At 40.6% G+C, this 23,900-nt stretch overlaps 2 protein-coding genes across 3 annotated transcripts; both read left to right on the forward strand.

Moving 5' to 3' along the window:
- Positions 1 to 371: 371 nt before the first annotated feature.
- On the forward strand, positions 372 to 10,089 carry ptpn2a (protein tyrosine phosphatase non-receptor type 2a). 2 transcript variants are annotated; one of them, XM_037074502.1, is made up of 9 exons: positions 372 to 612; positions 3,035 to 3,125; positions 3,237 to 3,337; positions 3,501 to 3,599; positions 4,828 to 4,965; positions 5,270 to 5,479; positions 5,914 to 6,078; positions 7,737 to 7,936; positions 8,253 to 10,089. In XM_037074502.1, exons 1-9 carry the CDS (start codon positions 556 to 558, stop codon positions 8,440 to 8,442), a joined length of 1,251 nt encoding a protein of 416 aa, XP_036930397.1. In that variant the 5' UTR covers positions 372 to 555; the 3' UTR covers positions 8,443 to 10,089. The 2 variants fall into 2 exon arrangements, with proteins under 2 accessions (XP_036930397.1, XP_036930396.1); XM_037074501.1 differs by having other exon boundaries at positions 373 to 612; positions 7,734 to 7,936.
- A 632-nt stretch (positions 10,090 to 10,721) lies between these two features.
- cep76 (centrosomal protein 76) lies at positions 10,722 to 23,666 on the forward strand. The gene is made up of 13 exons (XM_037074499.1): positions 10,722 to 11,078; positions 11,999 to 12,154; positions 12,362 to 12,446; positions 12,539 to 12,763; positions 12,846 to 13,031; positions 13,907 to 14,004; positions 14,219 to 14,347; positions 14,587 to 14,778; positions 19,351 to 19,517; positions 20,819 to 20,978; positions 21,454 to 21,627; positions 22,516 to 22,733; positions 23,288 to 23,666. The coding sequence occupies exons 1-13, from the start codon at positions 11,016 to 11,018 to the stop codon at positions 23,424 to 23,426; spliced, it is 1,992 nt and encodes a 663-aa protein (XP_036930394.1). The 5' UTR covers positions 10,722 to 11,015; the 3' UTR covers positions 23,427 to 23,666.
- Positions 23,667 to 23,900: the final 234 nt, after the last annotated feature.

A 23,900-nucleotide genomic window follows, 5' to 3' on the forward strand; every position in this document is an offset into this window, starting at 1 on the left:
GCTTGAGCTCAAGCGCTCTCCTCCGTTAACCAGGGTTGCCAGGTCTGGTAGACTATTAAACTAGAGTGCCACTTAATAGTGAACACTCCTAAACTAGATGACTGGTACGCAGACATGTTTGTAAAATGCTTATTTTATAGCATATGCTGATATATAGTTTTATGTTATGTAGAAAAAAAAACATAGATGAATAACATATATATTAAAGATAATTTTACTTATCTTCAAATAACTAGCAGTAAAAATCCGAATTCAGTTTACTTAACGGGTTGCTGTTGATCAACAGTGTGTCGATATATGTAATAAGTCATCCATACAGCAGTAAGTGTCGCGATTTCTTATTTGGTAGGTTGACACAAACACGAAACTGGCAACCCGAGTCAGTCAGCGAGCATGCAGTATTGTGCAGGAGCAGCAGACTCCCCGCAGGGATCCCCAGGGTTACACAGACTGCTGTTTAGATGGCTTACAGAGAGCAGTAACTTGGTGAACGGTGCTTCAGACAGTCTGTGATTATTCTGTTACCAAGTGTCTCGGGGCACTTACTACGACACGATGGAGCAAGAATTTGAAGACATTGATTCGTCCGGGAAATGGCAAAACCTTTACAATGTAAGTCGGGACACTGGGCCTCTCGTGTTTCTATGACGATCGGTTGCTAACTTACTTAGCTTACTAGCTAATGTGATAGCTAGCTCGTTAGACACCTTTCTCCGGTGTTTTTACATCTAGCCCTCTTTACGACTCGTGTAATTATATTAAGCCATTGACTTTGGCACATTGTGTGGAGGCTTTATACAATGCTGTGCACTCAGTGAGGACGAATGAGAAACTAGCAGTCCGCGCTGCTAGTCGCTGACTTCCGTAGCTAGAAAACGTGCAGCGGCACAGCACCGTCCCCATAGTTGAGCTCAGTTGGCTAACTAATGCTTGCTGACGCTCGCAGACGTCAGCTGCAGTTTCTGAGAACTCATTGGGACTTCCAGAGAAAAGCGCATGTGTTTTACCACCAGCTGTCCCGGAGAGCCCTACATTTAGTTCATAATATTTCGGTTCCGGTTTAACTTTGGCAGTGACCCAGTCCTACGTAACTTGGCTAACAATGAACTGGGGGGATAACATGTAACTGGATATGTTTTGTAGCTAATGTTACCCTATTTGGAAGTTACGGAGAATCACTTTGCAAACATGAACTACCGGCGTTACACCGTTAAAAATCAGTATTTACATTAAAGACTACTATTAATCTCGCCGTGATAGCTACATACATTTTCCCGGTCTTCTGCAGAGAAATAGATAAACATATTGCAGTCGACAGGGCAGAAATGTTATAGGAGAGACGGTTTTTCAATCAATAACTAACTGACTAACTTGTTCGCACTATAAAGGGCTTGAAATGTGAGAACGCCACTCTCTTTTGAAATTGAGATTCATGGGGGAAAAAAGAAGAAAGATTGTACAAATTAAATATGATATGCGCCATTCTACACATAATGACGTATCTTGCTTTCACTGAATATCAGCCATTAATAGACTGAAGTTATCAATAACCTCAAAAGCAGGAGTTTTTTGTACTTGCACTCATAGTGATGGATAACTGATTCATCAAAATCTACTGGTTGTAAAAGATAAAAATCTTACTCATATTGAATCAGTATCTGCTCAAAACTTGTCTCACCATCACATGCCCAACAGGACAGGACTGGTGGCTAACTGGTGAAATGTTCACCATCTTCACAGAAATCCAAGTTCACATCAAATGGCGTTATAGAATGAATACTGTATACATGTCACCAAGTGTGATCTCAGTTTCCATATTGCTGTTTACGTAAAATTGCTTCAGTGAACACGACTGTGCTGTCAGGCCCACTGTAAACAGTGTTCTCCAGAACATTTTTTTGGGACATCTTAACCTAAGCCACATATGGATTTTTTTTTTTAATTAGCAAAGCCTGGGAATAAACCATTAACAATAACACCTATCACTAAATCGTTACACTTGTTACATTATATTTTAATTGAGCGTCCTAATCATTATGCAGGTCGAGTTCAGCGTAACAGAACTTGGTAATTAAATGGTGTTCACTTAATCAAACTTCCACTTTCCAACAAATGATATCTCAGGGTGGGGGAGAACACTGATCATCACGATCATTTTGGTAAGTGGAACAGTCAGCGTGATTGCTGTAAACATTAATTCTGCCTTGCCACTCGTGCCTAATGCTGTATGATGGATGCACAGACTTACACTGTCCTTGCACTGCTTAGAGGACAACGCAAATGAACACAATTAATTACGAGTAGTTTATAACCTCCGCCTCATCCACATTTGACTTGTCGTGTGAAGTTTGTTCCTCAGCTTTGTCTTCTTCTTGGTTGTGACGATGAATTACTGTATTGATCAGTGCCACATTTCCATCCAGTAACATTCGTAAGGCACTTCGATTTGACCGTTTATTCACACCGTTGGGCGTACAACAGGATTTGTAAATCAGAATATTTTTTGCTGTATGCAAAGACTTCTCTGTACAAAGTTTTATGAATTACACCCCTGGTGTCTTTCAGAGTCAAGCTTTTATTCTTTAGTGGCTCTAATTTCTATCAGTAAAAGAGTTTCTGTTTATCTATCACTTTACAAGAAGGAGATGAAGAAAATACGGTCCAGCAGAGGCTTGGAGATCATTTGTGGCCGCACCCTATTTACACAATGAAAACTATGTGAAGACAACGGCACTCAACAGAAAAATGCAGTCATTTGACCATGACAGTCAGAATAAAGCAGGGCAGCTCATCAGTTAGATTTGACAGTTCCAAAGAATCTCGCATGAAGACACACTGTATTAAAGATTGGAAGTCTCCACGTGTGGTGTGTTTGCAGAAATGCCGTCAGTGGCCACCAGTGCTGTTACTGGCCACCACTTCAGTCAGGCAGGAAGTTATATGTCATACATGCATCAGTTAGTCTCACAATGTGTCCTCCCTAATTAACAAAGTATGAAACTCATAACTTCCCACTTTTTTTCTCCTCCAACAGGAGATCCGCATCCAAGCCAGCGAATATCCTTACAAAGTGGCAAAACTTCCAGTGAATCGGAATTTGAACCGCTACAGAGATGTCAGCCCATGTGAGTCTTATGACTTATCACCGAGATTATAAATAAAAAATAAGTGTTATTGAGAAAGACATTTCTGTGATTTCAAATTGCTCATTGCTCTGATTTTTTGTCTGGTTTCAGATGATCACAGTCGGGTAAAACTCGAAAACTCTGAAAATGACTACATCAATGCAAGTTTAGTCATGGTAGAAGAAGCCCAAAGAGCTTACATCCTCTCTCAGGTATGGTGTAGCATTGTAAATGTCTGCAGAAGTTTACTGTATGCTGAATAAATCTGTGGACCATTTGAAGAAGAATTTGCAGGACTTCACCTTGATGTTTTCTGAGCCTTCAGTGACGTCAGGATTTTCTTTCTGTGTACATTCCTTTCTCTCGTTCTCACAGGGGCCTTTGAGGAATACCTGCGGTCATTTCTGGCTGATGATTTGGGAGCAGTGCACCAAAGCTGTTATAATGCTCAACAGAGTCATTGAAAAGGGATCTGTGAGTACACTTCAACACCTGCTGATTGTTGATTTCTTAAGTCTGCTTGTTGTCCACTTATACTAATAATCTCTGGGAGACATGTTTCTTGGGGCCTGTGTTCTTCTGACTTTGCCATTTTTGGATCCACAGGGAATAACATTCTATATATTTGAGTGCTATGTATTTGCTATGTGCCTGTCTGTATCTGTATCTATCTATCTATCTATCTATCTATCTATCTATCTATCTATCTATCTATCTATCTATCTATCTATCTATCTATCTATCTATCTATCTATATGAGTCACTACATAATAGCTTCTTCACATGTGAACTCTGGACAGTATCCAGAAAATCATATCAGGATATTTTGCACATTTACTTGTTCACAAATGCAGCACATAACAGGAGATTATCCGCATCAGACGTGTTCCCACATGTTTAAAATACTCCATAATGGTTCCAACGCGGGCTGGTGCCTGGGTAGGCGGCTACAGTCTGCTATATACTGATGACTGTTTTTGCATTCTATCAATACCACATGTTTTTCGACATATAAGCAGTATCAACATAAGAGTGAAAAGTAATACACAGGCAAGCAGATATGAGTACAAAGCAGCTACACACAGTGCACAATGATGCCATCGTAGAAAGAAAGCAGCAGCATTTTGGACGTGTCCACCAGCAGTGGAAACGGGCCCTGTCGAAGTGCGAGAGATCGGGTGGGGAAATACTCTTCACAGATGTTTTGTAGAACTTGGACAATGAGCGGTTGAAACAGCATTTCAGATGTCCTTGAATACATTTGAGTATGTGTCACAGCTGATTAAACCAGCACTAACACCGAAGATCTCACTTGATCGCTACACCCACTTGCTCGCTGTAAATTCACAACAGCCAGTTGTCTTCCCTGTTCACACATGTAGCTCATCCAGGCTTGGGAGTGGGGAGCTTAAAAAGTGTTCCATAGTTGTATCATTCTTTTAAATATTTTAACTCAAGAACTGTTCTGCTTCCTGGCCTGTTGCCTGTTTGTTCCTATTTTACACTGAAATGAAAAAACCACATGGGCAGGGACAAGTTGCAGTCATTGTGTGTGTGTGTTGAAAGAGGCACCAAGTTAAGACTTATTTATAGATTGTTTCTTTTCAGTTCATGTCAAATTCTGTGAAACCGACACCACAATGCTGTTGTTGAACACATAATTCCTGCACTTTGCTAAGCAAATTCATTTCCGTTTTTACAGGAAAAATGTGCACAGTACTGGCCCACCACACAGGAGCTCCAGATGTCTTTCACAGATACAGGGTTTGTTGTCAGGTTACTTTCTGAGGAGGACCAATCCTATTACACAATCCGAGTCCTAGAACTGCAAAACACAATGGTGAGCATGAGAGCTAGACTGTTGGATAAATAATAACCTTTACTTAAATGTGTGCAGTCTCAAAGATGTTATTGTATGTGTGAAAACTGCAGTCCATTGCTTTATTAAACAGTACATTCTTTCCATTGCTTTGCCCTTGTTACTTCATCCAGACTTAATTATCAGGGCAGGAGCTTGTTCTGAATATTATATAATTTGTCTTAACTAGTATCATCTTGACTGGTTGCAACTACTGTAAAATCCAGAGGTGGTTTCATAGTGACAAGCCCAATCATGGCTGACAGAATTATGTACTCTGTTGTAGACAGGAGAGTCGAGGGAGATCTACCACTACCACTACACCACATGGCCTGACTTTGGTGTCCCAGAATCTCCCGCCTCCTTCCTCAACTTCCTCTTCAAAGTTCGGGAGTCCGGCTCGTTGGGCCCGGAGCACGGGCCCTCAGTTGTGCACTGCAGCGCTGGGATTGGACGCTCTGGGACATTCGCCTTGGTGGACACCTGCCTGGTCCTGGTAAGAACAGGGAGGGTGGTGTTAGCAAATGCAATCCGTGTTAAAGGGAAATATTGCCTAAGCTGAAAACATGGAATTAAAACATTACTCAAGAGGTTCAAGTTATGGCAAGAAAGTAAGATGAGATGTTATGATTATACTTACTTACTTAGTGACAGCTTCGAAGGGAGAAGTTGCAGCATGTTATACTTGGATGCAGAAAGCATTTTTAAATGTCAGTGAGTACTAAAGACATTTCTTATTTTTGCCATTTTTTTATTTTTTCCCTGGCCTGCAAGAACAAGTAACACTGCTGGTATGAATGTGATAATGTGGATCTATAGTTATCATTTGATACCAAGTGAAATCAAACATGAGATGCATCAGTATACGTGGAGGAAACAGACCCATTAAAAAATAATATGTTTTCTAAACAACATTAATCTGTGTTGCAGTTGGACAGGAGGAAGAACCCATCATCAGTCGACATACAGAAGGTGCTGCTGGACATGAGGGAATACCGCATGGGCCTGATCCAGACCCCGGACCAGCTCCGCTTCTCCTACATGGCAGTCATCGAGGGAGCCAAGCTCATCCTGACAGACAACTCAACAGTACAGGTAGCTCAGTCACAAAGCTGGAGAGTCAGACTGTATGTGTAAAAAGTTTCTGGCTTATGTTTGGGCTGTTGTGATGATTTTTTACCAAGACGAGACAGGTGACTGACACAGTATCCAAGCTGATTCCATAGTATATAGGCAGTTACTGAAACCATTGTTCTGTCTACAGATTTAGTTTAGGCTAAAATTGGTATTGTTGCAGTTTCAAGCTTTTTGATGACAACACTAATGGGGCTATTCCAATTAGTGCTGGCTTGACTTGACACGATTTGAACTGCAGGTAAGCAGGTCATTGTATCTTTATTACAGCAAGGCTCCCCACTTGGAGATGTGTGTTAACCAATGGCAATTGTCTTGAATTGATAATGTTCAGCAGAAGTGAGCTGATTCATGGCAATAAGTAGTGGTCAAAGGAGCAGGGCCATTATTGGAGGATAGCAGCTAACAGAGCTCTGCAAGTTCAGTGATAAACTTCTTTTAATTTTCTATCAATTCTTCACAAAATGTAGTTAAAAGATTCTGCTATGAAACGGAGAAGTCAGGAAATGCTGGCTCTACACTAGCACTAACTCAACATGACTCCTGAAACAGCTGAAAGCCAACATGATGAAGCTGTAAAAGAAAGCAGATATCTGAAGGTAGAAAGAGTACTGGAAGCTGAACATGCAGACTTTTAAAAACACATTTCTCCCTGGTCTCCTGCACAGACATGAATCGAGACACTTGTTGGCTTGTTGTTGCTATATATTTGCCAACAAAAATATATCTTTTAAACATCCCATCTAACACGTCTAAAACCAACCTCCAAAGTAGCAAAGTTAAAAACTGCAACCTTTAAATGCTGTGTCATATCTATGCAGTTGTTAATAATCCAGAAACCTAAAAGCTTCCACTGCAGACACAGTGCTGTCCTGTACTGATCACTATCCTGGTGAAGGGACTTCTGCATACCTTCTAGTTGAGTTAGCAATACTTGAAGGATCATTTTAGCCTTTTTCAGGTTCATGTTAATACAATACTCGCATGCCATATGTACATAAGCTTAATTCACTGCACACATTTGGACATGTCATAAAAGGTAAAAGACAATGGCTCTGTTTTAGGGCCCCAGTAAGAAGCAGATCAATGAAATCCAGCCATGATTTATCTTATTATTTACACCTGGGCCTTTTTCTCCTGTGAGATGACAAAATGTCCTCTCCTGCCAACTGTATGCAGTTTTTTATAATGGGTTAAAGCATGTATAAATATTAAATTATTCAGTCTGTGAGCACCATAGTACATTTTTAAGTAGGGATCAACTGACATGATTTTTCATGACCGCTGCCCATTAATAACTGAACTCAGAACTGATTTTATGTGCAGTAAAACTAAATCAAAAAATGAGTATTAAATGCAGAAGCTATTTCATTTATTTGTATTTATTTATTTATGCCACTTATGTTACATTGCTAAGTTTAGGTTAATTATTCTACATTTTTAGTCAGTAAACTAAAAGTGTATGAACACAGGTGAATATGGTCATCAAGAGATTTACTGTTTAGGGGTAGTGACAATGTTTAGCAGTCAAAAATATTTTCTAAGTTTGTCTTTTTCTCTGACATAAATTGGGAGAAAACTTACATATCTTTGTATTTGTGTTTCATCCCCTGCAGCAGAACACACAGAGACTGATGTCTAAAGAAGACTCTGAGCCAGATCTGCCCCCTCCACCACCTCCACCCAGACCTCACTGCAACGACAGCAGGCCCAATGGTCAGCCAGGGCTCTGCCTGGAGCCACAATTTGCCTCAGGAGACCAAATCCTGGCAGGAGAGCCAGACAGCCAAGATCACAACATGGCAGAGAACTCTGGGCAGTAAGTAACAGCTTCTGAAGTGCAATATGTAAAATAAGTTGTGAAGAAAGGACACCACTGTAGAGAACAATTTAATTATTCTGTGGATTCTACATTACTTTCCAAGCTCAATTAATTGTCCTTGATTCCATCATGCATTAAAAAAAATATCATCTTGAAATTACCTTGGGAGAATGTATTTCCTTCCTACAGTTTTGTTCCTCATTCTAATGTAATTGTTCTTTCTCTGGCACATCAGTGGCACTTTGCATGAGATTGATGGGATTTTCCAGCTGTTGTTTGCTGACTACTTATCTTTAACTGACTCTTATTTTAGTGTCAGAAAGCGACACCGTGAGGAGAGGATTGCCAGCACCTCACAGAAGGTCCAGCAGATGAAACAGAGACTGACCGACTCGGAGAGGAAACGAGAGAAGTGGCTGTACTGGAGACCCATTCTGCTCAATGTTGGTGCCGGGGCAGCTTTGGCTGTAGGCCTGCTTGTGTGCTGGATGTACTCCCAGTGAGACACTCTGGGTCACTTAAAACTGACTCCTATTTTGCACCAGTACCTGGGATTAGGTACTTCTCTAAGTAGATTTAGATGGTAATATGTGCATAACTGAGGGTATTTATTTCTTAAGGTCAAAATGCAGGACCTCTAGATCAAATGATTGTGTGTGTATATTTTTCATGTAAGATCTTAACAAAAATAGTAACATCTCAGGATCTTGGTGCCAGCACGATGATTTAGTATTCTTTCCTTCTTGTCACTGTTAATGAATGTACTGTATCATAGCAAATTGCTTTGAAAGAAACTTACTAAAGGTGCAGTACAGCGCAAAGGAAAATATTCTGACAGGTTTGTTTTTGTCAAATGTGTGTTGATCATCGGTGGACACAATGAAACTTGTGTTGATGGTCCATCCCACCATAGCTATTTAGGAGGACTAGAGCCCAGAGGTTAGCTATGATGTTTTTCTGTTTGTTTTTTTTGTTTTTTTTTCTGCAAAGATATTTGCATTTCATGCATGCATTTAGAGGTTTTCTAAAGCACCACTTGTTCTTCCATTCACATTTAGCAGGGCATCCAAATACGGCCAGATATATATTTTTGTGTGACTGGACACTTGATGGGGAGCTGCCTTGCTGATGTTTCAAACTCTGCCAGAATGTTAACCTTTTTATTTTCTGTTGTATGAGCACGTTTTTTTTTTTTTCATAGGTTTTGCTTGTCACATGGATGATACAAACTGTTGGGTCCCCCTCACTGCTTAGTTGCGTGTATTTACCCACTGGATGGGTTCATGTGTGTATTGTCAGGTTATCCCACTGTTGTTTTTGAGGAAACCAAAGCAAAGCGGTCCGTTTTTTGTTTTGTTTTGTTTTTTTGAAAGTTGCAGCCCGTGAAGCTGTTCAAGTGATGAAACCTTGTACTCCCTTTATGTGGAATGTATTTTCTGTTAGATCTCTGACATAACTGACATCCCTGTATTACAAAGTGATAGTCATAGTAGTGTAGCGTGTGACTTCTTCATTTAAGCCCATGGTATCACCTAATTGGTTTTCACTTGACAGGGACCAATCTAAAGCTATAATAGTGCAATTTAAAAGTTGGAGCAGAGCACCTTGGATTAAAGCCCATGTAGGAGACTGATAGCATACCCATCTTTACCTGTTTATTTGCTGGTTGAGATAGCTTTTAATGTGCCTTGAAGTTAATTAAATGGAAAAACGTGTGCTCCAAGGTTTCCTAGCATGATCAAAGCAGAAAATGGTTGATGTGAGCTGTGTTTCCCACATAACACGAGTAACATGTTGGCACTGTACTGACTGTTTTGTAGTAACTGGGGGTGTGATAGAGTAAAGTTTAGTTGATCATTTGCCGAATGTCATTAGCATGCGCTGAAATGATGTGTTGCTGATTGGCTAGTTAGCACTGTTGGACATGACTTTTACTCAGCTGTCGTTTAACCCAGAAGATATATTTGACCATAACATTCCATTCATGTTTGTTTTTCCACATAAGATTTCAGGGGAGTTTTGTACACTGCTGCATGGCAGTGAGAATATGTCTGATGGTGTTTTGAAAAAAAAAAGCGAACAAAACACAGAAAATACTTACTAAAATAAAACATTCATTGTTTGTTTTTTTTTGTTTTTTTTTTACCAAACTCTGCTCGTCTGTGTTTATTTCTTTCAGTTAGCAGTGGGAAAGCAGCTTTTACAGTGTCCACCCCGCAGCTCTTTTCATCTGCTGCTACTGCTGCGCTGTGTCCTAGTCATAATTTCATTCTGACCGTGAGCTAAATCAATGCAGCCAGACTGGAGGCTGCTCACTGTGGATTACAGGAATTGATTCAATATTTCAAGAAGAGGCCTTGCTCATATTGACTGTTGGAGTAATTTTATTTTCTCATGTCTGTGGGGTGGCGTTGGCGTGAGGGGAGGAGAAAGCACTGTATTTTGCTCAGAGTAATCCACTAAAAGAAATTATTTTAGTGCCATAAGTATATATAAGAATAATCATGTAAGTTATATATATTAAGCACAAGATGATAGGAAATCTGAATTGTCCCAATATGAAACTATTTGATATGATTTGACAGAAAAAGGTTTCAGGTTAATGGATCCAGGCATACTCCAGTCTTAGTAATGCAAACTACAATTAGGACTACAAAAGGGTCCTTTACTGGTTGTCGCAGGTAGTGACGAGTATAAGACAACCAATAAGATCCCTGGAGAAAAAAAAAAAAGGTAAATATTTCTTCAACCAAAAGGAAATAAAACTACAGCAGCGTCCCAACAAATGATCCGTCTCGTCACAGACATCCCACTTCGCATACATGATGTTGTTTTAGGACAGAGTTGATGAATAACTGATTCATTTGAACCGCAGGACGTAGTCAGGCATCGGCGGGGCCGCATTCCCGCTCGCTTTTCCGCCACAGTTAAACCTGGCGGTTGTGGTCGGTTGTGTTACACACAGCTGGTGTTTACAAAGTTCATATTGCGGAGACGAGAAAACTACAGCTGTTTATCGCTCCCGATACCTCGTCGATAACGAGCTAGCTACTTTGCTCCAAACTGGCTAACGGTCATGTCTCTGCCTCCAGAGAAAGCCTCCGAGCTGAAGCAAATCATCCACAACCATCTGCTCAAGGTGAGCAAACTGCCAACTGTTGCGTCTGTGTGGATTTTCGCGTAATGAAAGCTGTCGTTAATGATAAAGCCCACATTGCTCCGCATATGAGACCGGTATGAATGTTTAGCGACGTGCTAACTGACAAAAGTGCACTTGTGATAAGTCGTATTTAAAGACCAAACACCATAAAAACCATTAAAGAACAACTGTAGTAAGTCCGCTGCATTACATATACATGTGATTTGAAACATTGCAGGGCTCTAATTGCTATCCCCGTTAGTATTTACCTGTCCAGCCCTCAGAGGTCTGCTGGTAGGCTGGAGCAGCAGGTAGAGATGCACTGATACATCACGGACGTCATGGCAATATCCTGGCTGATATGTAGCATGCAGCAGTCTGTGATCATCACAAAACAACTGCTTGTTATACTGTGAAGTGAGTGGTCAAATCTCATGAACCTGAGGCCTATTGACTCTGAATTCAAGAAGAAATGTAAAACTTGGTAATGAATTGGGATGAAGTTTTGGTTGTCAGTGTGTACCATCTGCTTTATGTACAGTCAAACAAGATTTCTTCAGTGTTGACCCAGGAAGGCAGCAGATTTAATTATCTGCTGTCTTTCTCAGTCAGAATTGAAGCATTCTAGTCAAAATTGAATTTAAAAAAATGTTAAAGGGAGAGTTTTGATTCATTATCCTCACAACTATGACCAATAACAGTCTGTGATAGTCCATCAACATAGTCCCTCTGATCTTATCTGTGGTCTAGAATCTAGACTCTAGATAATTCCTGCCTACATCAACAGACATCATGGCTGGTTTCACAAAAACTTGTGCATCTCTGTGAGCACAGTTTTCTAAAATAGTGTTCCTTTAGATATGCTGTTTCGGTGAAGTTTTTGAGAAATGGGTGTTTATTCTGTCTTCTCTGGTGATCAGATGGATATTCATGCGAAGATCCAGGAGGTGCTGGCTGAGACTTTAAGGGATGACCAAGGTCCAGCACATCGAACTCTGACCGAGACAGATTTCCTACATGCTCTGCGGCGCAGGGGCATTGTAGATGATGTGATGAAGGACCTACACTTTACACAGGTTGTTTTTTTTAAATAACATTCTCGATGATGAGGCTGACCACAGTCCACTTTGTTCAGTTGAAAATTGACTAATTTCTCAGACTTTAAATCATTTTCTTGAATGATTTTGTGTTTTTTGATAACAGTGTGACCCAGGTGCAGATAACAATTCCTGCATTTACTACTGACTGTTTGGTAGTTTTGTCATGTTGGTCTGCTTTGGTAGGAAGAAGCCACGGGTGCAGAAACAGGATCTCCTCCGAAGCCTGCCACTCACTTTGTTGACAAAAATATTACCCATCTGGAAAAAAGTAAGACGTCTTTTCCAAATCATCCAACCTCTTTCACTAACGTCACCACGTTTGAACAGTAAAATGACAATGTTGTTTTCATTCTCTCTCAGCCAATATTGACCCATCCAGACGGTACCTGTATCTCCAAGTGCTCGGTGGAAAGGCATTTCTGGAGCACCTGCAGGAGCCAGAGCCTTTACCCGGTCAAGTGTGTTCCACATTTACGCTCTTCCTGCATTTCCGCAACCAGAGGTTTCGCTCAAAGCCAGTGCCCTGTTCCTGCGAACCTGACCTGAAGGAGGGCTTCCTCTTAGAGATCCACAGCGACGGCATAGGTACGAATCAGCTGTTTTTATTCTGTTGCTTAATTTATTATCGGTACTGAGTTTGTAATTTGTATTAACTTTGGCTTTGCAGGAGAAGGTAGTAAAATGGCGGACACGACCACCATGCTTTCTATGTGTGACCCGGTTCACTTGGTGCTGATCCGGACGGACACCTTCAGCGAGACGACGCTGGTCTCGTCCCACTTTCTTGACTGGAGGACAGTCCTCGCCTCGCCTAGTGGGAAGACCTGCTTTGCTGTGGAGCTGATGGGAGTTGGTGAGGAGGGCCGATCCTGCCGCAGTTAATGCCAGAGCGACGGTGTTTACTGAATTTTTATTTTCAGTCATATATTATTTAAAAGGTAACATCTCCATGGCTAATTCCGAAGAATGATGAGCGCAGTTAATTGGCGTAGTAGCAGTTGTGTGCTGTGCAACATACAAGTGTGTTTCTGAAAACACAACTCAAGTTTTATTGAAAAGCAGTCATCCATTTAGGAGAACTGATCATACATTTCATACATCCTGTAGTGTTTCTATAAGTCATCTATTCGTAGCGGTGACAACAAGATTTATATGGAACCAAACTACAGTAAACATGAATCAAGTAATGTTTCCACAGCCATTACACTGTGTAATTGTATTTTTAGGGATGCAAGATAATATCAGTGCATCATCCGTCTTGGCCAATAAAGGCTTTAAAATGAAATATCTGAAATAAACAACTCTGCCAATATTAAAGGCTGAAAACTGTTTAGGAGGAAAAACTTGATGCCTTTAGCTGGAAAACAAATATGTGCATATATTGGCACCTGCATATGTGTGGAGGAGATTGAAATATATTGAATATTGGCAAAAATCCAATATGTTGCATCCCTAATACATTTCTTCTTCTGTCCCATTAATGAACTTGTGACTCCATGGAGGGATTATAGCATACGTACTGTGACCCACAGCTGCATTTACAGTTATTCCTGTTTGTCAATAGTAACTTAGAATATGCTCGAAATATTAGAGTTTTTTTGTGTCTCTTTCCAGCTCTAGATAATGTGGCAATAGTTTTTAGTGATGTGTGCTGTGTGTGTGTGTGTGTGTGTGTGTGTGTGTGTGTGTGTGTGTGTGTGTGTGTGTGTGTGTGTGTGTGTTTTCCAGGAAGTGAATGCAAAGTCGCAGCTGGTGTTTTGATTGTCAGTCTGGAGCTGTACCCTCCCCTCACAGAGACTCTGAGCACTGACATCATCAGCACACAGGTCAGCACACTGGAGTCTCTTTATCCCTCTGTCTGTTTATTCATCCGCTCCATTATTCATGAATTAAGTAACGCTGCGTGCTAACAGTGAATCATCGCAACAGCAACGTTAATGCTGTTGGGAGCCCGTCGTAGTGGATGTGAAGCCAGCCTTGTGAGAGAAACATCAGAGCAATATGTTTAATGGCTGATGTCACTGTGCATTCCACATTCAGCAATCTCTGAAGAGGCAGAGGACTGCCGAGAAGGAGAGACTCTTCCTGGTTTATGCCAAACAGTGGTGGAGGGAGTTCCTAGAGATACGTCCATCTCACCAATCCAAAATGGTGAAGATCTTTGCACAGGTTCGTCTAAATTCACGTGTTTTGGGGGAGATGTAAAACCCAGTGTATCATATAGTTTTGCTTGCTTTAAAGCACATTAACATCGCAGTTTCATAACCCGTGGAATGGGTTGCATTTATACATAGACGTCAAAGATGGAGTTCCCAAAACGTCATTCATTTGCTTCTTGAATCATCTTGATTCGTATTTAGTTGCAAGCTGTCCCAGCACCTCTGGATGTGTCTCTTGGCTCTTCGCAGGATGAAAACGGCGTCAACAGGCCGGTGTGTTCCTATGTGCGTGTCCTCCGGGCAGGCCGGCTGCTGGAGAGCCCTCGACAAGCGGCCCGCTTCGTCAGCCTGCTGGCCCACGAGAAGGCCCCGGTGGTGGGAGGTGGGGGAGGCAAGCAGGAGCAGTGGTGCACATTAATGGCTTTCCTGTGCAGAGGGAAGGTAAGGGTGATCTAGACGGCTTCTTGGCCGCCGCAGCAGGGATGGCCTCATTTTTTTTTTTTACTGTGACAATGCACTTACTGTACTGCAAAGACGAGAGACAATAGTAGATTCAAAGCTTTTCACACTACTGTAATGTTTCCTGTCAAATGGTGCGGGTGTCATAAGGTTTTTTTGTTTTTGTTGCCCTTTATTGAGTGACATGCAGCAAAGAGCCCCAGGCCGGGACTCGAGGCTGCTGCGAGGACACAGCCTCTGTACATGGTACACCCGCTCTACCAAATGAACTAAACATTTATTAGTCTATTTTCTCTTTTAATTTCAATTCCATAAATCTAAGGGTGTGGAAGACATCTCTTCATTTATCATGATGTTGTATACTTGCACAGCCAGTCATCAAAAGATAAACAATCCAGGATATTTTCATTACAGTTTTTCACAATTATTTTGGTGCATTGTTTGAAACAAGGGGAATTGGTGATCGTCAGCCAGAAGGTGTTCAACAACCTCTTCATACAATCGATCAAATCACATACTGATGTTGGAAAAAGAAAATTCTGTAAAACTCAGTCAAGACAAATTGACAATGTTATTTTTCAACACGTGCATCAAAAGTTTAACCCTGAAGCCGTTAACTGGAGACAAACAAAACTTAAAACTAGATTAACAAAACATTGTCAGCGGTCTCTTTACTGCTCCCTATCTTTCCACTCACTTACATAAGTTCTTGGATTTTCATCCACATCGCACCTACTGTAATATTTTCTTCTGGTCAGACACCTTACACAGAATAAATACAATCCAGCCTGGGGAGGAATACTGACCTCACCACGGGACAACACCATGACCTCAAAGTGTGGCAGACATTTTTCCAATATAACGTTGTGAACTATTCTTGTCGCTGCTCCTGAATTGCTGCGCTGTGGTCAGATGGAACCACCTTTCATTCAGATTCAGATTTATCAGCCACAGTTACATCATTAGTTATAAACAAAATGCATTCGTCATGACAAAACAATTGATATCAAAGTTACAATATTTCGATATTTTAAAGTTTAAATATTCCAACAGTTAAGTCAGGATATGTATTTTTTTAAACTTTGTTGGGTGTTTTTTTTTTTTAGTTTTAAAATGAGTAAGAACAGGCACATACATAAAACAAAACAGGTCTGCAAAGGGGTGCAGTTCAAAAACACATATACATCCATTATGACAAAGCAAGCAGGCAGTTTAAGAAATGTACAACAAGGAACTTAATTAAAGAACAAAATAGCTCAAAGCACGTGGATGGCTTTTCCCCATTACTCATTATCTTTATATTCTGAAATTAAACAAAATGAGGTATTTATCGCCCATGTGATTCCTATGTAATCCTTTATAACAGGAGACAAAAGCTTAAATACATACAGCAAACATGACCAGACACAAAAGCACTCTCAGCATCAGAGACAAACACAGATTTGAAGTTGGGCTGGGCGATATGGGTTCATTTACAATAATGCCCTAACTGAAATGAATATTTTAATGTATGAAAGGAGTTAATATGTTAAAAAATGTGGAAGGAGTAAATGGAAACAAAAAACATTCAAACCTAATCGGAAGTTTAAAGAGAAATTCACTTTTTGCAATCCTCTGCCATTCATTACATTTGGGTGTAAAGTAGGCCTGCACAGTATGGTCAAAAAAATCATATTGGTGTTTTTTTGATATTGCAATATGTTTCTCAAACTGGGAATGATCATTTTATGTATCATAATTTTCATTTCTAGTGAAGAACACTAAATCATGGTAATGTTACATTCATTGGGCTCCATTCTGTACCAAACAAAAAACGTTTTTTTGCGTCAGGAAAACAGGATTTGTAAGCCAGGACATTTCTACAGCACTACAGTATGTCACACGTGTTGCGCATGTATTGCCTCACATTTTAGCTTTATCAAAAAATGCACCTTCTGGCTATTTGATTTTTTGCGCTTGGCCACACTGAGATTTATATATAATTTGATCAAAGCCCGACAGGTGTAAGACTTTTGGGGCAGATGCTGATAACAAAAATGTGAAGTTTAAAAAACTACTAATACAATTCTCATAATCTTATATACCCAGAATATTCAGACAAACATACATTTTTTCCCAATGATTTCTCACTTGACGCTAGGCTATTGAACACTTGTGAAAAAGACACACACTTACCAGTCAAAAGTTTAGACACAATTTTTCATTCAATGTTTTTTCTTTATTTTTATTATTTTCTACATTGTAGATTAGTACTGAAGACATCTAAATTATGAAGGAACGCTTATGGAATCATGAAGTAAACAAAAAAGTGTTAAACAAACCAGAATATGATTTGTATATTCTTCAAAGTAGCCACCTTTTTCTTTGATTACTGCTTTGCACACTCTTGGCATTCTCTCGATCAGCTTCATGAGGTAGTCACCTGGAGTGGTTTTCCAACAGTCTAGAAGGAGTTCCCAGAGGTGCTGAGCACTTGTTGGCTACTTTGTCTTCACTCTGCGGTCCATCTCATCCCAGACCATCTCACTTGGGTTTATGCTGGGTGATTGTGGGGAGCAGGTCACTAAGTGCAAACCAAATGTGATGGCATGTCACTGCAGGATGCTGTGATAGCCGTGCTGGTTCAGTGTGCCTTGGATTTTGAATAAATCACCAACAGTGTCATCAGCAAGGCACCCCCATACATCACACTTCCTCCTTAATGCTTCACTGTGGGAAATACACGTGTAGAAACCATCCGCTCACCTTTTCTGCCACCCACAGAGACATGGTGGGTGGAACCACAATATTCAGATTTCCATTGGTCTTTGTCAATTCCTTGTGTTTCTTGGCCCAAACACCTCTCTTCTTCTTCTTCTTCTTCTTCTTGTTCTAACTCAGTAGTGGCTTCTTTGCAGCAACTCACACCTGTTAATTAAAAACCGTTCCAGGTGACCTGAATCTGATTGAGAGAATACCAGAAAGTATGAGAAGCTGTTATCTAAGCAAAATGTTGCTGCTTCTGGTGTTTACTACATAATTCCATATCTCTTCTTTCTTAGTTTGGATGTTTTCAGTATTGATCAACAGTGTAGAAAATAATAAAAATGAAGAAAAAACAGTGAATGAGAAGGTGTGTCAGAACTTTTGACAGGTAGTGTACGTAATAGTCAGGATTCTTTTCCTGCATTATGTTCTGTCCAAAAGAAGTTTTCATATCGACACATATTGGACAACATTCACTGATAGTGATATATCTATGACAGGCTGATAATGTCAGCCAACCAATTTATCAGTTGGGCTCTTATTTTGATGAATGATGGGGCCCTAGTGGAAAGGAAAGACAACTATTTGAAAAGAATCATCATCAATGAAAGTGAAGTGGCTGCACTTGATGTAGAATTAACTGGTTAAGTGCACTCTTTTAACGGTTTGCTGTGCGGATTACAAAGCCCCTCGAGGCAGTTGTCAGGGGTGAGTCTGGGCTGTATGAACAAAATTGACTTGACTTGAATTGGAAAAGTGCAAAAATGCATCAGTGTGACCATGTTTTCTTCCTTTAAAGACCAGAATCTCTGCTCCTATGTTTTGAATCAATGTCACAGATTCTTGTTGTTCAAATTTGTACCATCAGTCAGAGAGCATCATGTAAAGCTGTGTTAACGATCAGTGGTTTTTTTTTTTTTCTGAGCAGAGCCAATTGTGTCATTTCTGAGAAGAATTTGCGCAGAGTCAACTGCCTGCTGCATTTTCATCTATCTGCCTGATAAAGGGGAATCTCACATCCCACAGGATAAATGTTCCCTGCCTCTCCTCCGTGAGCGGCTGGCAAGACAGACACAACACAACTCTCACAAAGTGGCCCCTGTCAGCTGTGATTAATGAGTTTCATTCCAGGGAAAATTAATTTAGCCTCATCAGTCCCCAGCCTGTTCGATGCTGCTGTCCATATTAGCACTTCTGGGGAACATCTATCATTCTGAGTTGCCCAAAGCCTGAGCCAGCACACAGCAGCAGTAACAATAGCGCAAGTCCCCAGCTCAACCCGGGCCTTTTTACCGGAAAAAGTTGTATGAGTAAAATAAGAGTTGCTTACTGTCATGGACAATTTGATGACTACAAATCTTATTTCCTCTCCAGCAGGCTTTTCTTGTACATGAGTTGAAGACTTCTGAGAAAGCCTAACAGTGCGATGAGAACGGGTATTTCTGTTCAAACAGAATGTTGTCGTAACATAGTTAATTAGACAGTCAACTGGGATGGTGGGAAGATGGCAGTGAATCTGTTCAAATCTGTCTATAAGGCGTTAGAGTGCAAGTGAATTTTATCAATGGAATGTTTGGGACAATGTTGATGGGGGGGTTAAATAAAACAAAAGGTTATCAGACTCAATTATATATTTGGAACTGAGTCATAATAATTCAAGATGAAAGTTGTAATATTTTGAAACAAGCAATTTAATTTTTCAAGATAAAAGTCAAAACATTTCAGGAAAGATGGAGTATTTTGGCATGTTAACATTCCATTACACATTGCCTAACATTGCAAATGCCCATCACTGTCTGTCCTCTGCAGGGGGACTGTGAGGACCACGCCACCCTTCTATGTAGCCTTCTGCTGGGATTTGGCCTGGATGCATACGTGTGCGTGGGCACCAAAACCAAGGGAACACCGCACACCTGGGTGCTGACCCGCGGAACTGATGGGAGCATCACCTTCTGGGAGAGTCTGACAGGACACAGGTGAGAGTTCTCTTGTTATTCAGACAGTTTATATAACAAAACTGGTTTGAATTGCTCCCCTGTTTGCCTGGCATCGGACTAGAACTTTAGCAACAGAGCTGCCAGAATGGTTACAGCAGCTTGGACACACAAGGAAATTTAGCACATATATTTTACATTAAAGAAGGCAAAATGTTAACAAGAGAAACAGTATATGTGCTTATTTAAGGAAAGGAAAACTTTTTTGAAAACATAGAAAATTTTGAGATTCCCTATAATAACTAAAACCAAACCATCTAAGAGGTAATCTGAACTGTGCTGCATTTTTATTCCTTGTGTATTTGTCAGCAGCGTACCTCACGATCCCATGAAGACATTTTCATGACATACTGGCTCTGGGCCAGGGAACAATTGATTCCACTTTGGTGTTTATTAAGTTCTGGATTTTGCCCAGCATTTATTGTTTTATTCCATTACTCACTGATTTATAATGGAGATAGACTTGAATTGATATATTTTATCAGTTTGCAGTAAGTCAGTGATATAAACTAGGTCTTGGCAGCATTGTCGATCATGTTCCCACTTGTTTTTGCCTCCATGGTAGTACATTCATTTGAATCCTGAGTCATTCTTCATTGTAACTTGAGCTACACTTTTCAAGCGGTTTCTCATCGTCAAGATTTGTGCTCTTTAATAAAGCTACAGTATATTCTAAAACTGATTGACATAGATTTCGACAGTGACCCTGGTTCCAGATTTTAATTTCCAATTCATTCACTTCATTGACCTTTCAGAAAATGCAAATATAAAGACCTAAAAGCCTCAAATCCAGCCATTTATTATTTGAACTGGAAACAGCAATTGAGTAGTTTGACCACAATGATTATCTCGGAATATCTTCAGGAAAACCTAAAATCATTAGCCAGAAGATTGGGTCTTGGGTGTTCCATCAGAACTGTGCTGAAGAAACCAGGAAACCAGGAAGCTAAAACATTTAGTTGAACTTCAATAATTCTGTCAAGAGGAGTTGTTGAAGATTCAACCATAGGACTACCAGAAGCTTGTGGATGGCCGAGAGACATTTAACCAAATATTAGAATCACTTTATGTATATTTTTCATCCAGCAGATTCAATCACATTTATAGAAGACCTATAATCAATTAATAATCAACCCACACTTCATGAATGTTTTTGTGACAAAGTAGTATGTGTTCCGCTTCATCGCAGCTGTGAGGGTGCATTTGACAGAGTGAGTGTAGGTACTATTCAAGCAAGTTTGCAGTGACACTGATTATCCCTGATGTCCTATATGTGTGTTCAGATACCTGCACCAGGCCATAGACCCAGATGCCCCACCCCTGGCCCCCCAGCCCAAACCTTCATCCCCTTACCGCACTGTGGGCTGTGTGTTCAACCACCAAGCCTTCCTGGCTAACTGCCAACCCTCTGATGCTGTGGAGCTCTGTGTCTTTGACTTCCAGGTAAGAGACTGGCATCCCTAATTGTTTCCTCCACCATTGTCACTGGATAGGTGGGCTGGGACGGCCAGTCAGATCATTTTTACTGATGTATCATGGTCCATTATTGTAGTTAGTGATTATTAAGGCACTTGAATGGTGCTATTTAAATGTCGGTATGCTTCGTCAGTCTTAGGTGAGGTGACTTTCAATAAGAAAATCATCGTGTCCGCCATGTATTGTCCCAAGATGATGTCATCAAATGGACAGAGGTGACTTTAAGTTGAGCAGTGGGCATGTGACTGGACAGTTATGAGTTCCATCAGACGAGGGGCTAGTTTGTGAGTTGGGAAATTGAGTCTGCAATAGTTCAATTCATCAGCAACTCCTGTTCTGTCATATTTCCCTGAAGCAAGGCAGCAAAGCTGACCCTCACTTTAGAGGTTCTATAGAAAAAGTTGGTAAAAGTGTCAGCCTGTTTTTTTTTCTTTGCCTCCAGAATCAGTCTCGGTGGAAGGCAATGAGCGAAGAGGCTCTGAAGTCTGTTACTGCCCCAGGCTCCATCACCTCTCTGCCCCCTCTGCCTCCACTCTGTGCCCCGTCTCTGGATCCTGCTGCTGCCAGTAACCAGCTGGAGCTGGAAATGCGTTGCCTGGTCTCTGAGCACAGGAAGGTAAAACAATCTCAGACTAAATGTGGTTTTAAAAAAAGTGTTTAAAGTTTACGTCAGCGACAAGGAGACTGCAACTTTCCTCTAATTGATAACTAAACAAAGAGAAATGGTTTCCACATGGTTTCCCATCATTTGAGTTTTACTGTCTCCTTTAATTGTGTCATCATCTCGTTGCACATACCAGTAATGGCTGAAAAAGTTGATTAATTGGCATTTTCTTATCCGGATTTTTCAGTTAATCTTGTTAAAAGCCCAAATATCCAATTTCTGAAAAACATTATATTTAAAGGCACAGTTTATGTATTTTTGGGAGGAAATTTTAATCAGAAGAGAAGGATCTACATTGACTGATAGTTTTCATCAATAAACTCTCCGTTTTCAAGATTGAGTAAACTGGAAAAAAAACAAACTGACCATAAAGGACCACATAATTTATACTGTTTTATTTTGTTTATATTTGGCGGACCCTGCCACCTCTCTAGCTTCAAATTGTGTTCTGGGGACCTTATTTTCCTCTCAGAACAGCTGGTTTATACAGTTTCGAGAAGAAAAAAATAAAGTTTGTTAGTATTTCTCCAAGACTACATAGTGCCCCACTAAATGAGATTAAATTGAACACGATCATGATGTGTGTTTCAGAATTTCATTATAGGATAAAACAGCTGGAATAAGCAGCAATAAGATGCAGCAATATATTACACACATGTATTTAACATAATATAATACTGTATGCTGTATTGCACTTAATACAAAGTGAGTTTTTTGTGTCTGTGATTTGGGTAAACTGACTTTTTAAATGCTATTGACCAATCAGAGGTCAGGTTTTATGTCTTTATATTTAATATAAGAATAATTAAGCAGTAAACGTCCTTTTCCTCTGTGGTCCAGGACCTGGATCTGGCTACAGTGTGGGACGACCACCTGTCCTACTTGCTGTCCTCGGCTCTGTCAGCCTACGAGCTGGAGCGCTGCACCGGCGTCTCCTGTGGCAACGAGGAGTTCCAGGACGCAGTGAGAAGAGCGGTGCCAGATGGACACACCTTCAAAGGCTTCCCAATCCACTTCCTGCACCGCAATGCTCGTAGAGCCTTTGCCACCTGCCTCAGGTGAGCCTGGTGTTGTTGAGAAACCCTTCAACCTGTCACTGGAGGTATAAACTTCATGATGGCAGGCATCCCTTTCTTATTTGAGTGTCCTTGAGCACAAAAGCATTGCACTCAATGCAACTTCTGGTGTGTTTTGTGGCATCTGTGCCTGCTGAAAAGGTTGCAGTCTTGGCTAGAACAGACAACACTCATACAGTTCTAGGGAGCTGTAGTAGCTAAAGGTTATTCCATTATTATAACAGCATAAAGCAACAGCAAATAAATACATGCACACATCCACTCTAGTTTTAATCCGGCCAGCACACACTGCTCAGCTGTGACCTGAGCTCTTGGGAAATGATATTAGACTAACACCATCGCTTCAGTTCCTAATTAATCTGTGCGTATGGCTGTAAGGGTTCATCAGTTTTGACTTTCTTGGTTTTTCAGATATAGTAAGTATTGCTTTTAGGTGAAAAGAATCTCCCCTTGATATGTTTGTCTACATTATTTTGGAGAAGACTTTGCAACACTTCATGCCTCATCCTCTTTGTTTCTTGTCACTTCCTGTTTAGGTCTCCGTTCTGTGAGGAGATAGTGTGTTGTCGGGGCGATCATGTGAGGCTTGCAGTCCGTGCTCGGGTGTTTGCCTATCCTGAGAACGCTTGTGCAGTTTGGCTCATGTTTGCATGTAAATACCGCTCTGTACTCTGACCAATGGACACAAAACTACAAGCTCAAGTTGCACATCGACCCTGGACAATATTTTAGATCTTTGCAAGACACCTCAGGCCAAGTTGCAGTCAGTGACATGAGAACAGACGTCTGTTGTCTGTGAGTGGTGATCGGGCTTTTATTTTGTAGTCAAGAGACTCCTCATTTGTACGGATTTACATGTACAGGATTGTATTTATATATCTATTTTTGTAAATAAATGAAACTATTTTCATCTCACTGTGTACTTTGTAGAGACCTTATTAAAGACCGTTTCCAGTCGATTTTAGGTTAACATTTGTCTATAGAACATGTAATGCATATTACAGTGGTGGTTGCTCAGTTTTTACATCAAAAAGACAAAACACATAACATTTTAGCCTCCAAGTCTCATGTAACACACAGCATAAAACAGTCTGTATCCAGTATGGGAAACATGCAGATGGTTTGTCACAGCATCACAAACACGCACAG

The sequence above is a fragment of the Acanthopagrus latus genome, chromosome 17 (genome assembly GCF_904848185.1).
Source record: "Acanthopagrus latus isolate v.2019 chromosome 17, fAcaLat1.1, whole genome shotgun sequence".
NCBI classification, from domain to species: Eukaryota; Metazoa; Chordata; class Actinopteri; order Spariformes; family Sparidae; genus Acanthopagrus; species Acanthopagrus latus.

Bases quoted from the DNA above. Each gene is read 5' to 3' on its own strand.
- ptpn2a (XM_037074501.1), top strand. From the start codon at position 556: ATGGAGCAAGAATTTGAAGACATTGATTCGTCCGGGAAATGGCAAAAC. The intron at 3,126-3,236 runs GTGAGTCTTATG...GTCTGGTTTCAG, and splicing joins CTACAGAGATGTCAGCCCAT to ATGATCACAGTCGGGTAAAA. The intron at 4,966-5,269 runs GTGAGCATGAGA...ACTCTGTTGTAG, and splicing joins TAGAACTGCAAAACACAATG to ACAGGAGAGTCGAGGGAGAT.
- cep76 (XM_037074499.1), top strand. From the start codon at position 11,016: ATGTCTCTGCCTCCAGAGAAAGCCTCCGAGCTGAAGCAAATCATCCAC. The intron at 20,979-21,453 runs GTAAGAGACTGG...CTTTGCCTCCAG, and splicing joins TCTGTGTCTTTGACTTCCAG to AATCAGTCTCGGTGGAAGGC. The intron at 21,628-22,515 runs GTAAAACAATCT...TCTGTGGTCCAG, and splicing joins TGGTCTCTGAGCACAGGAAG to GACCTGGATCTGGCTACAGT.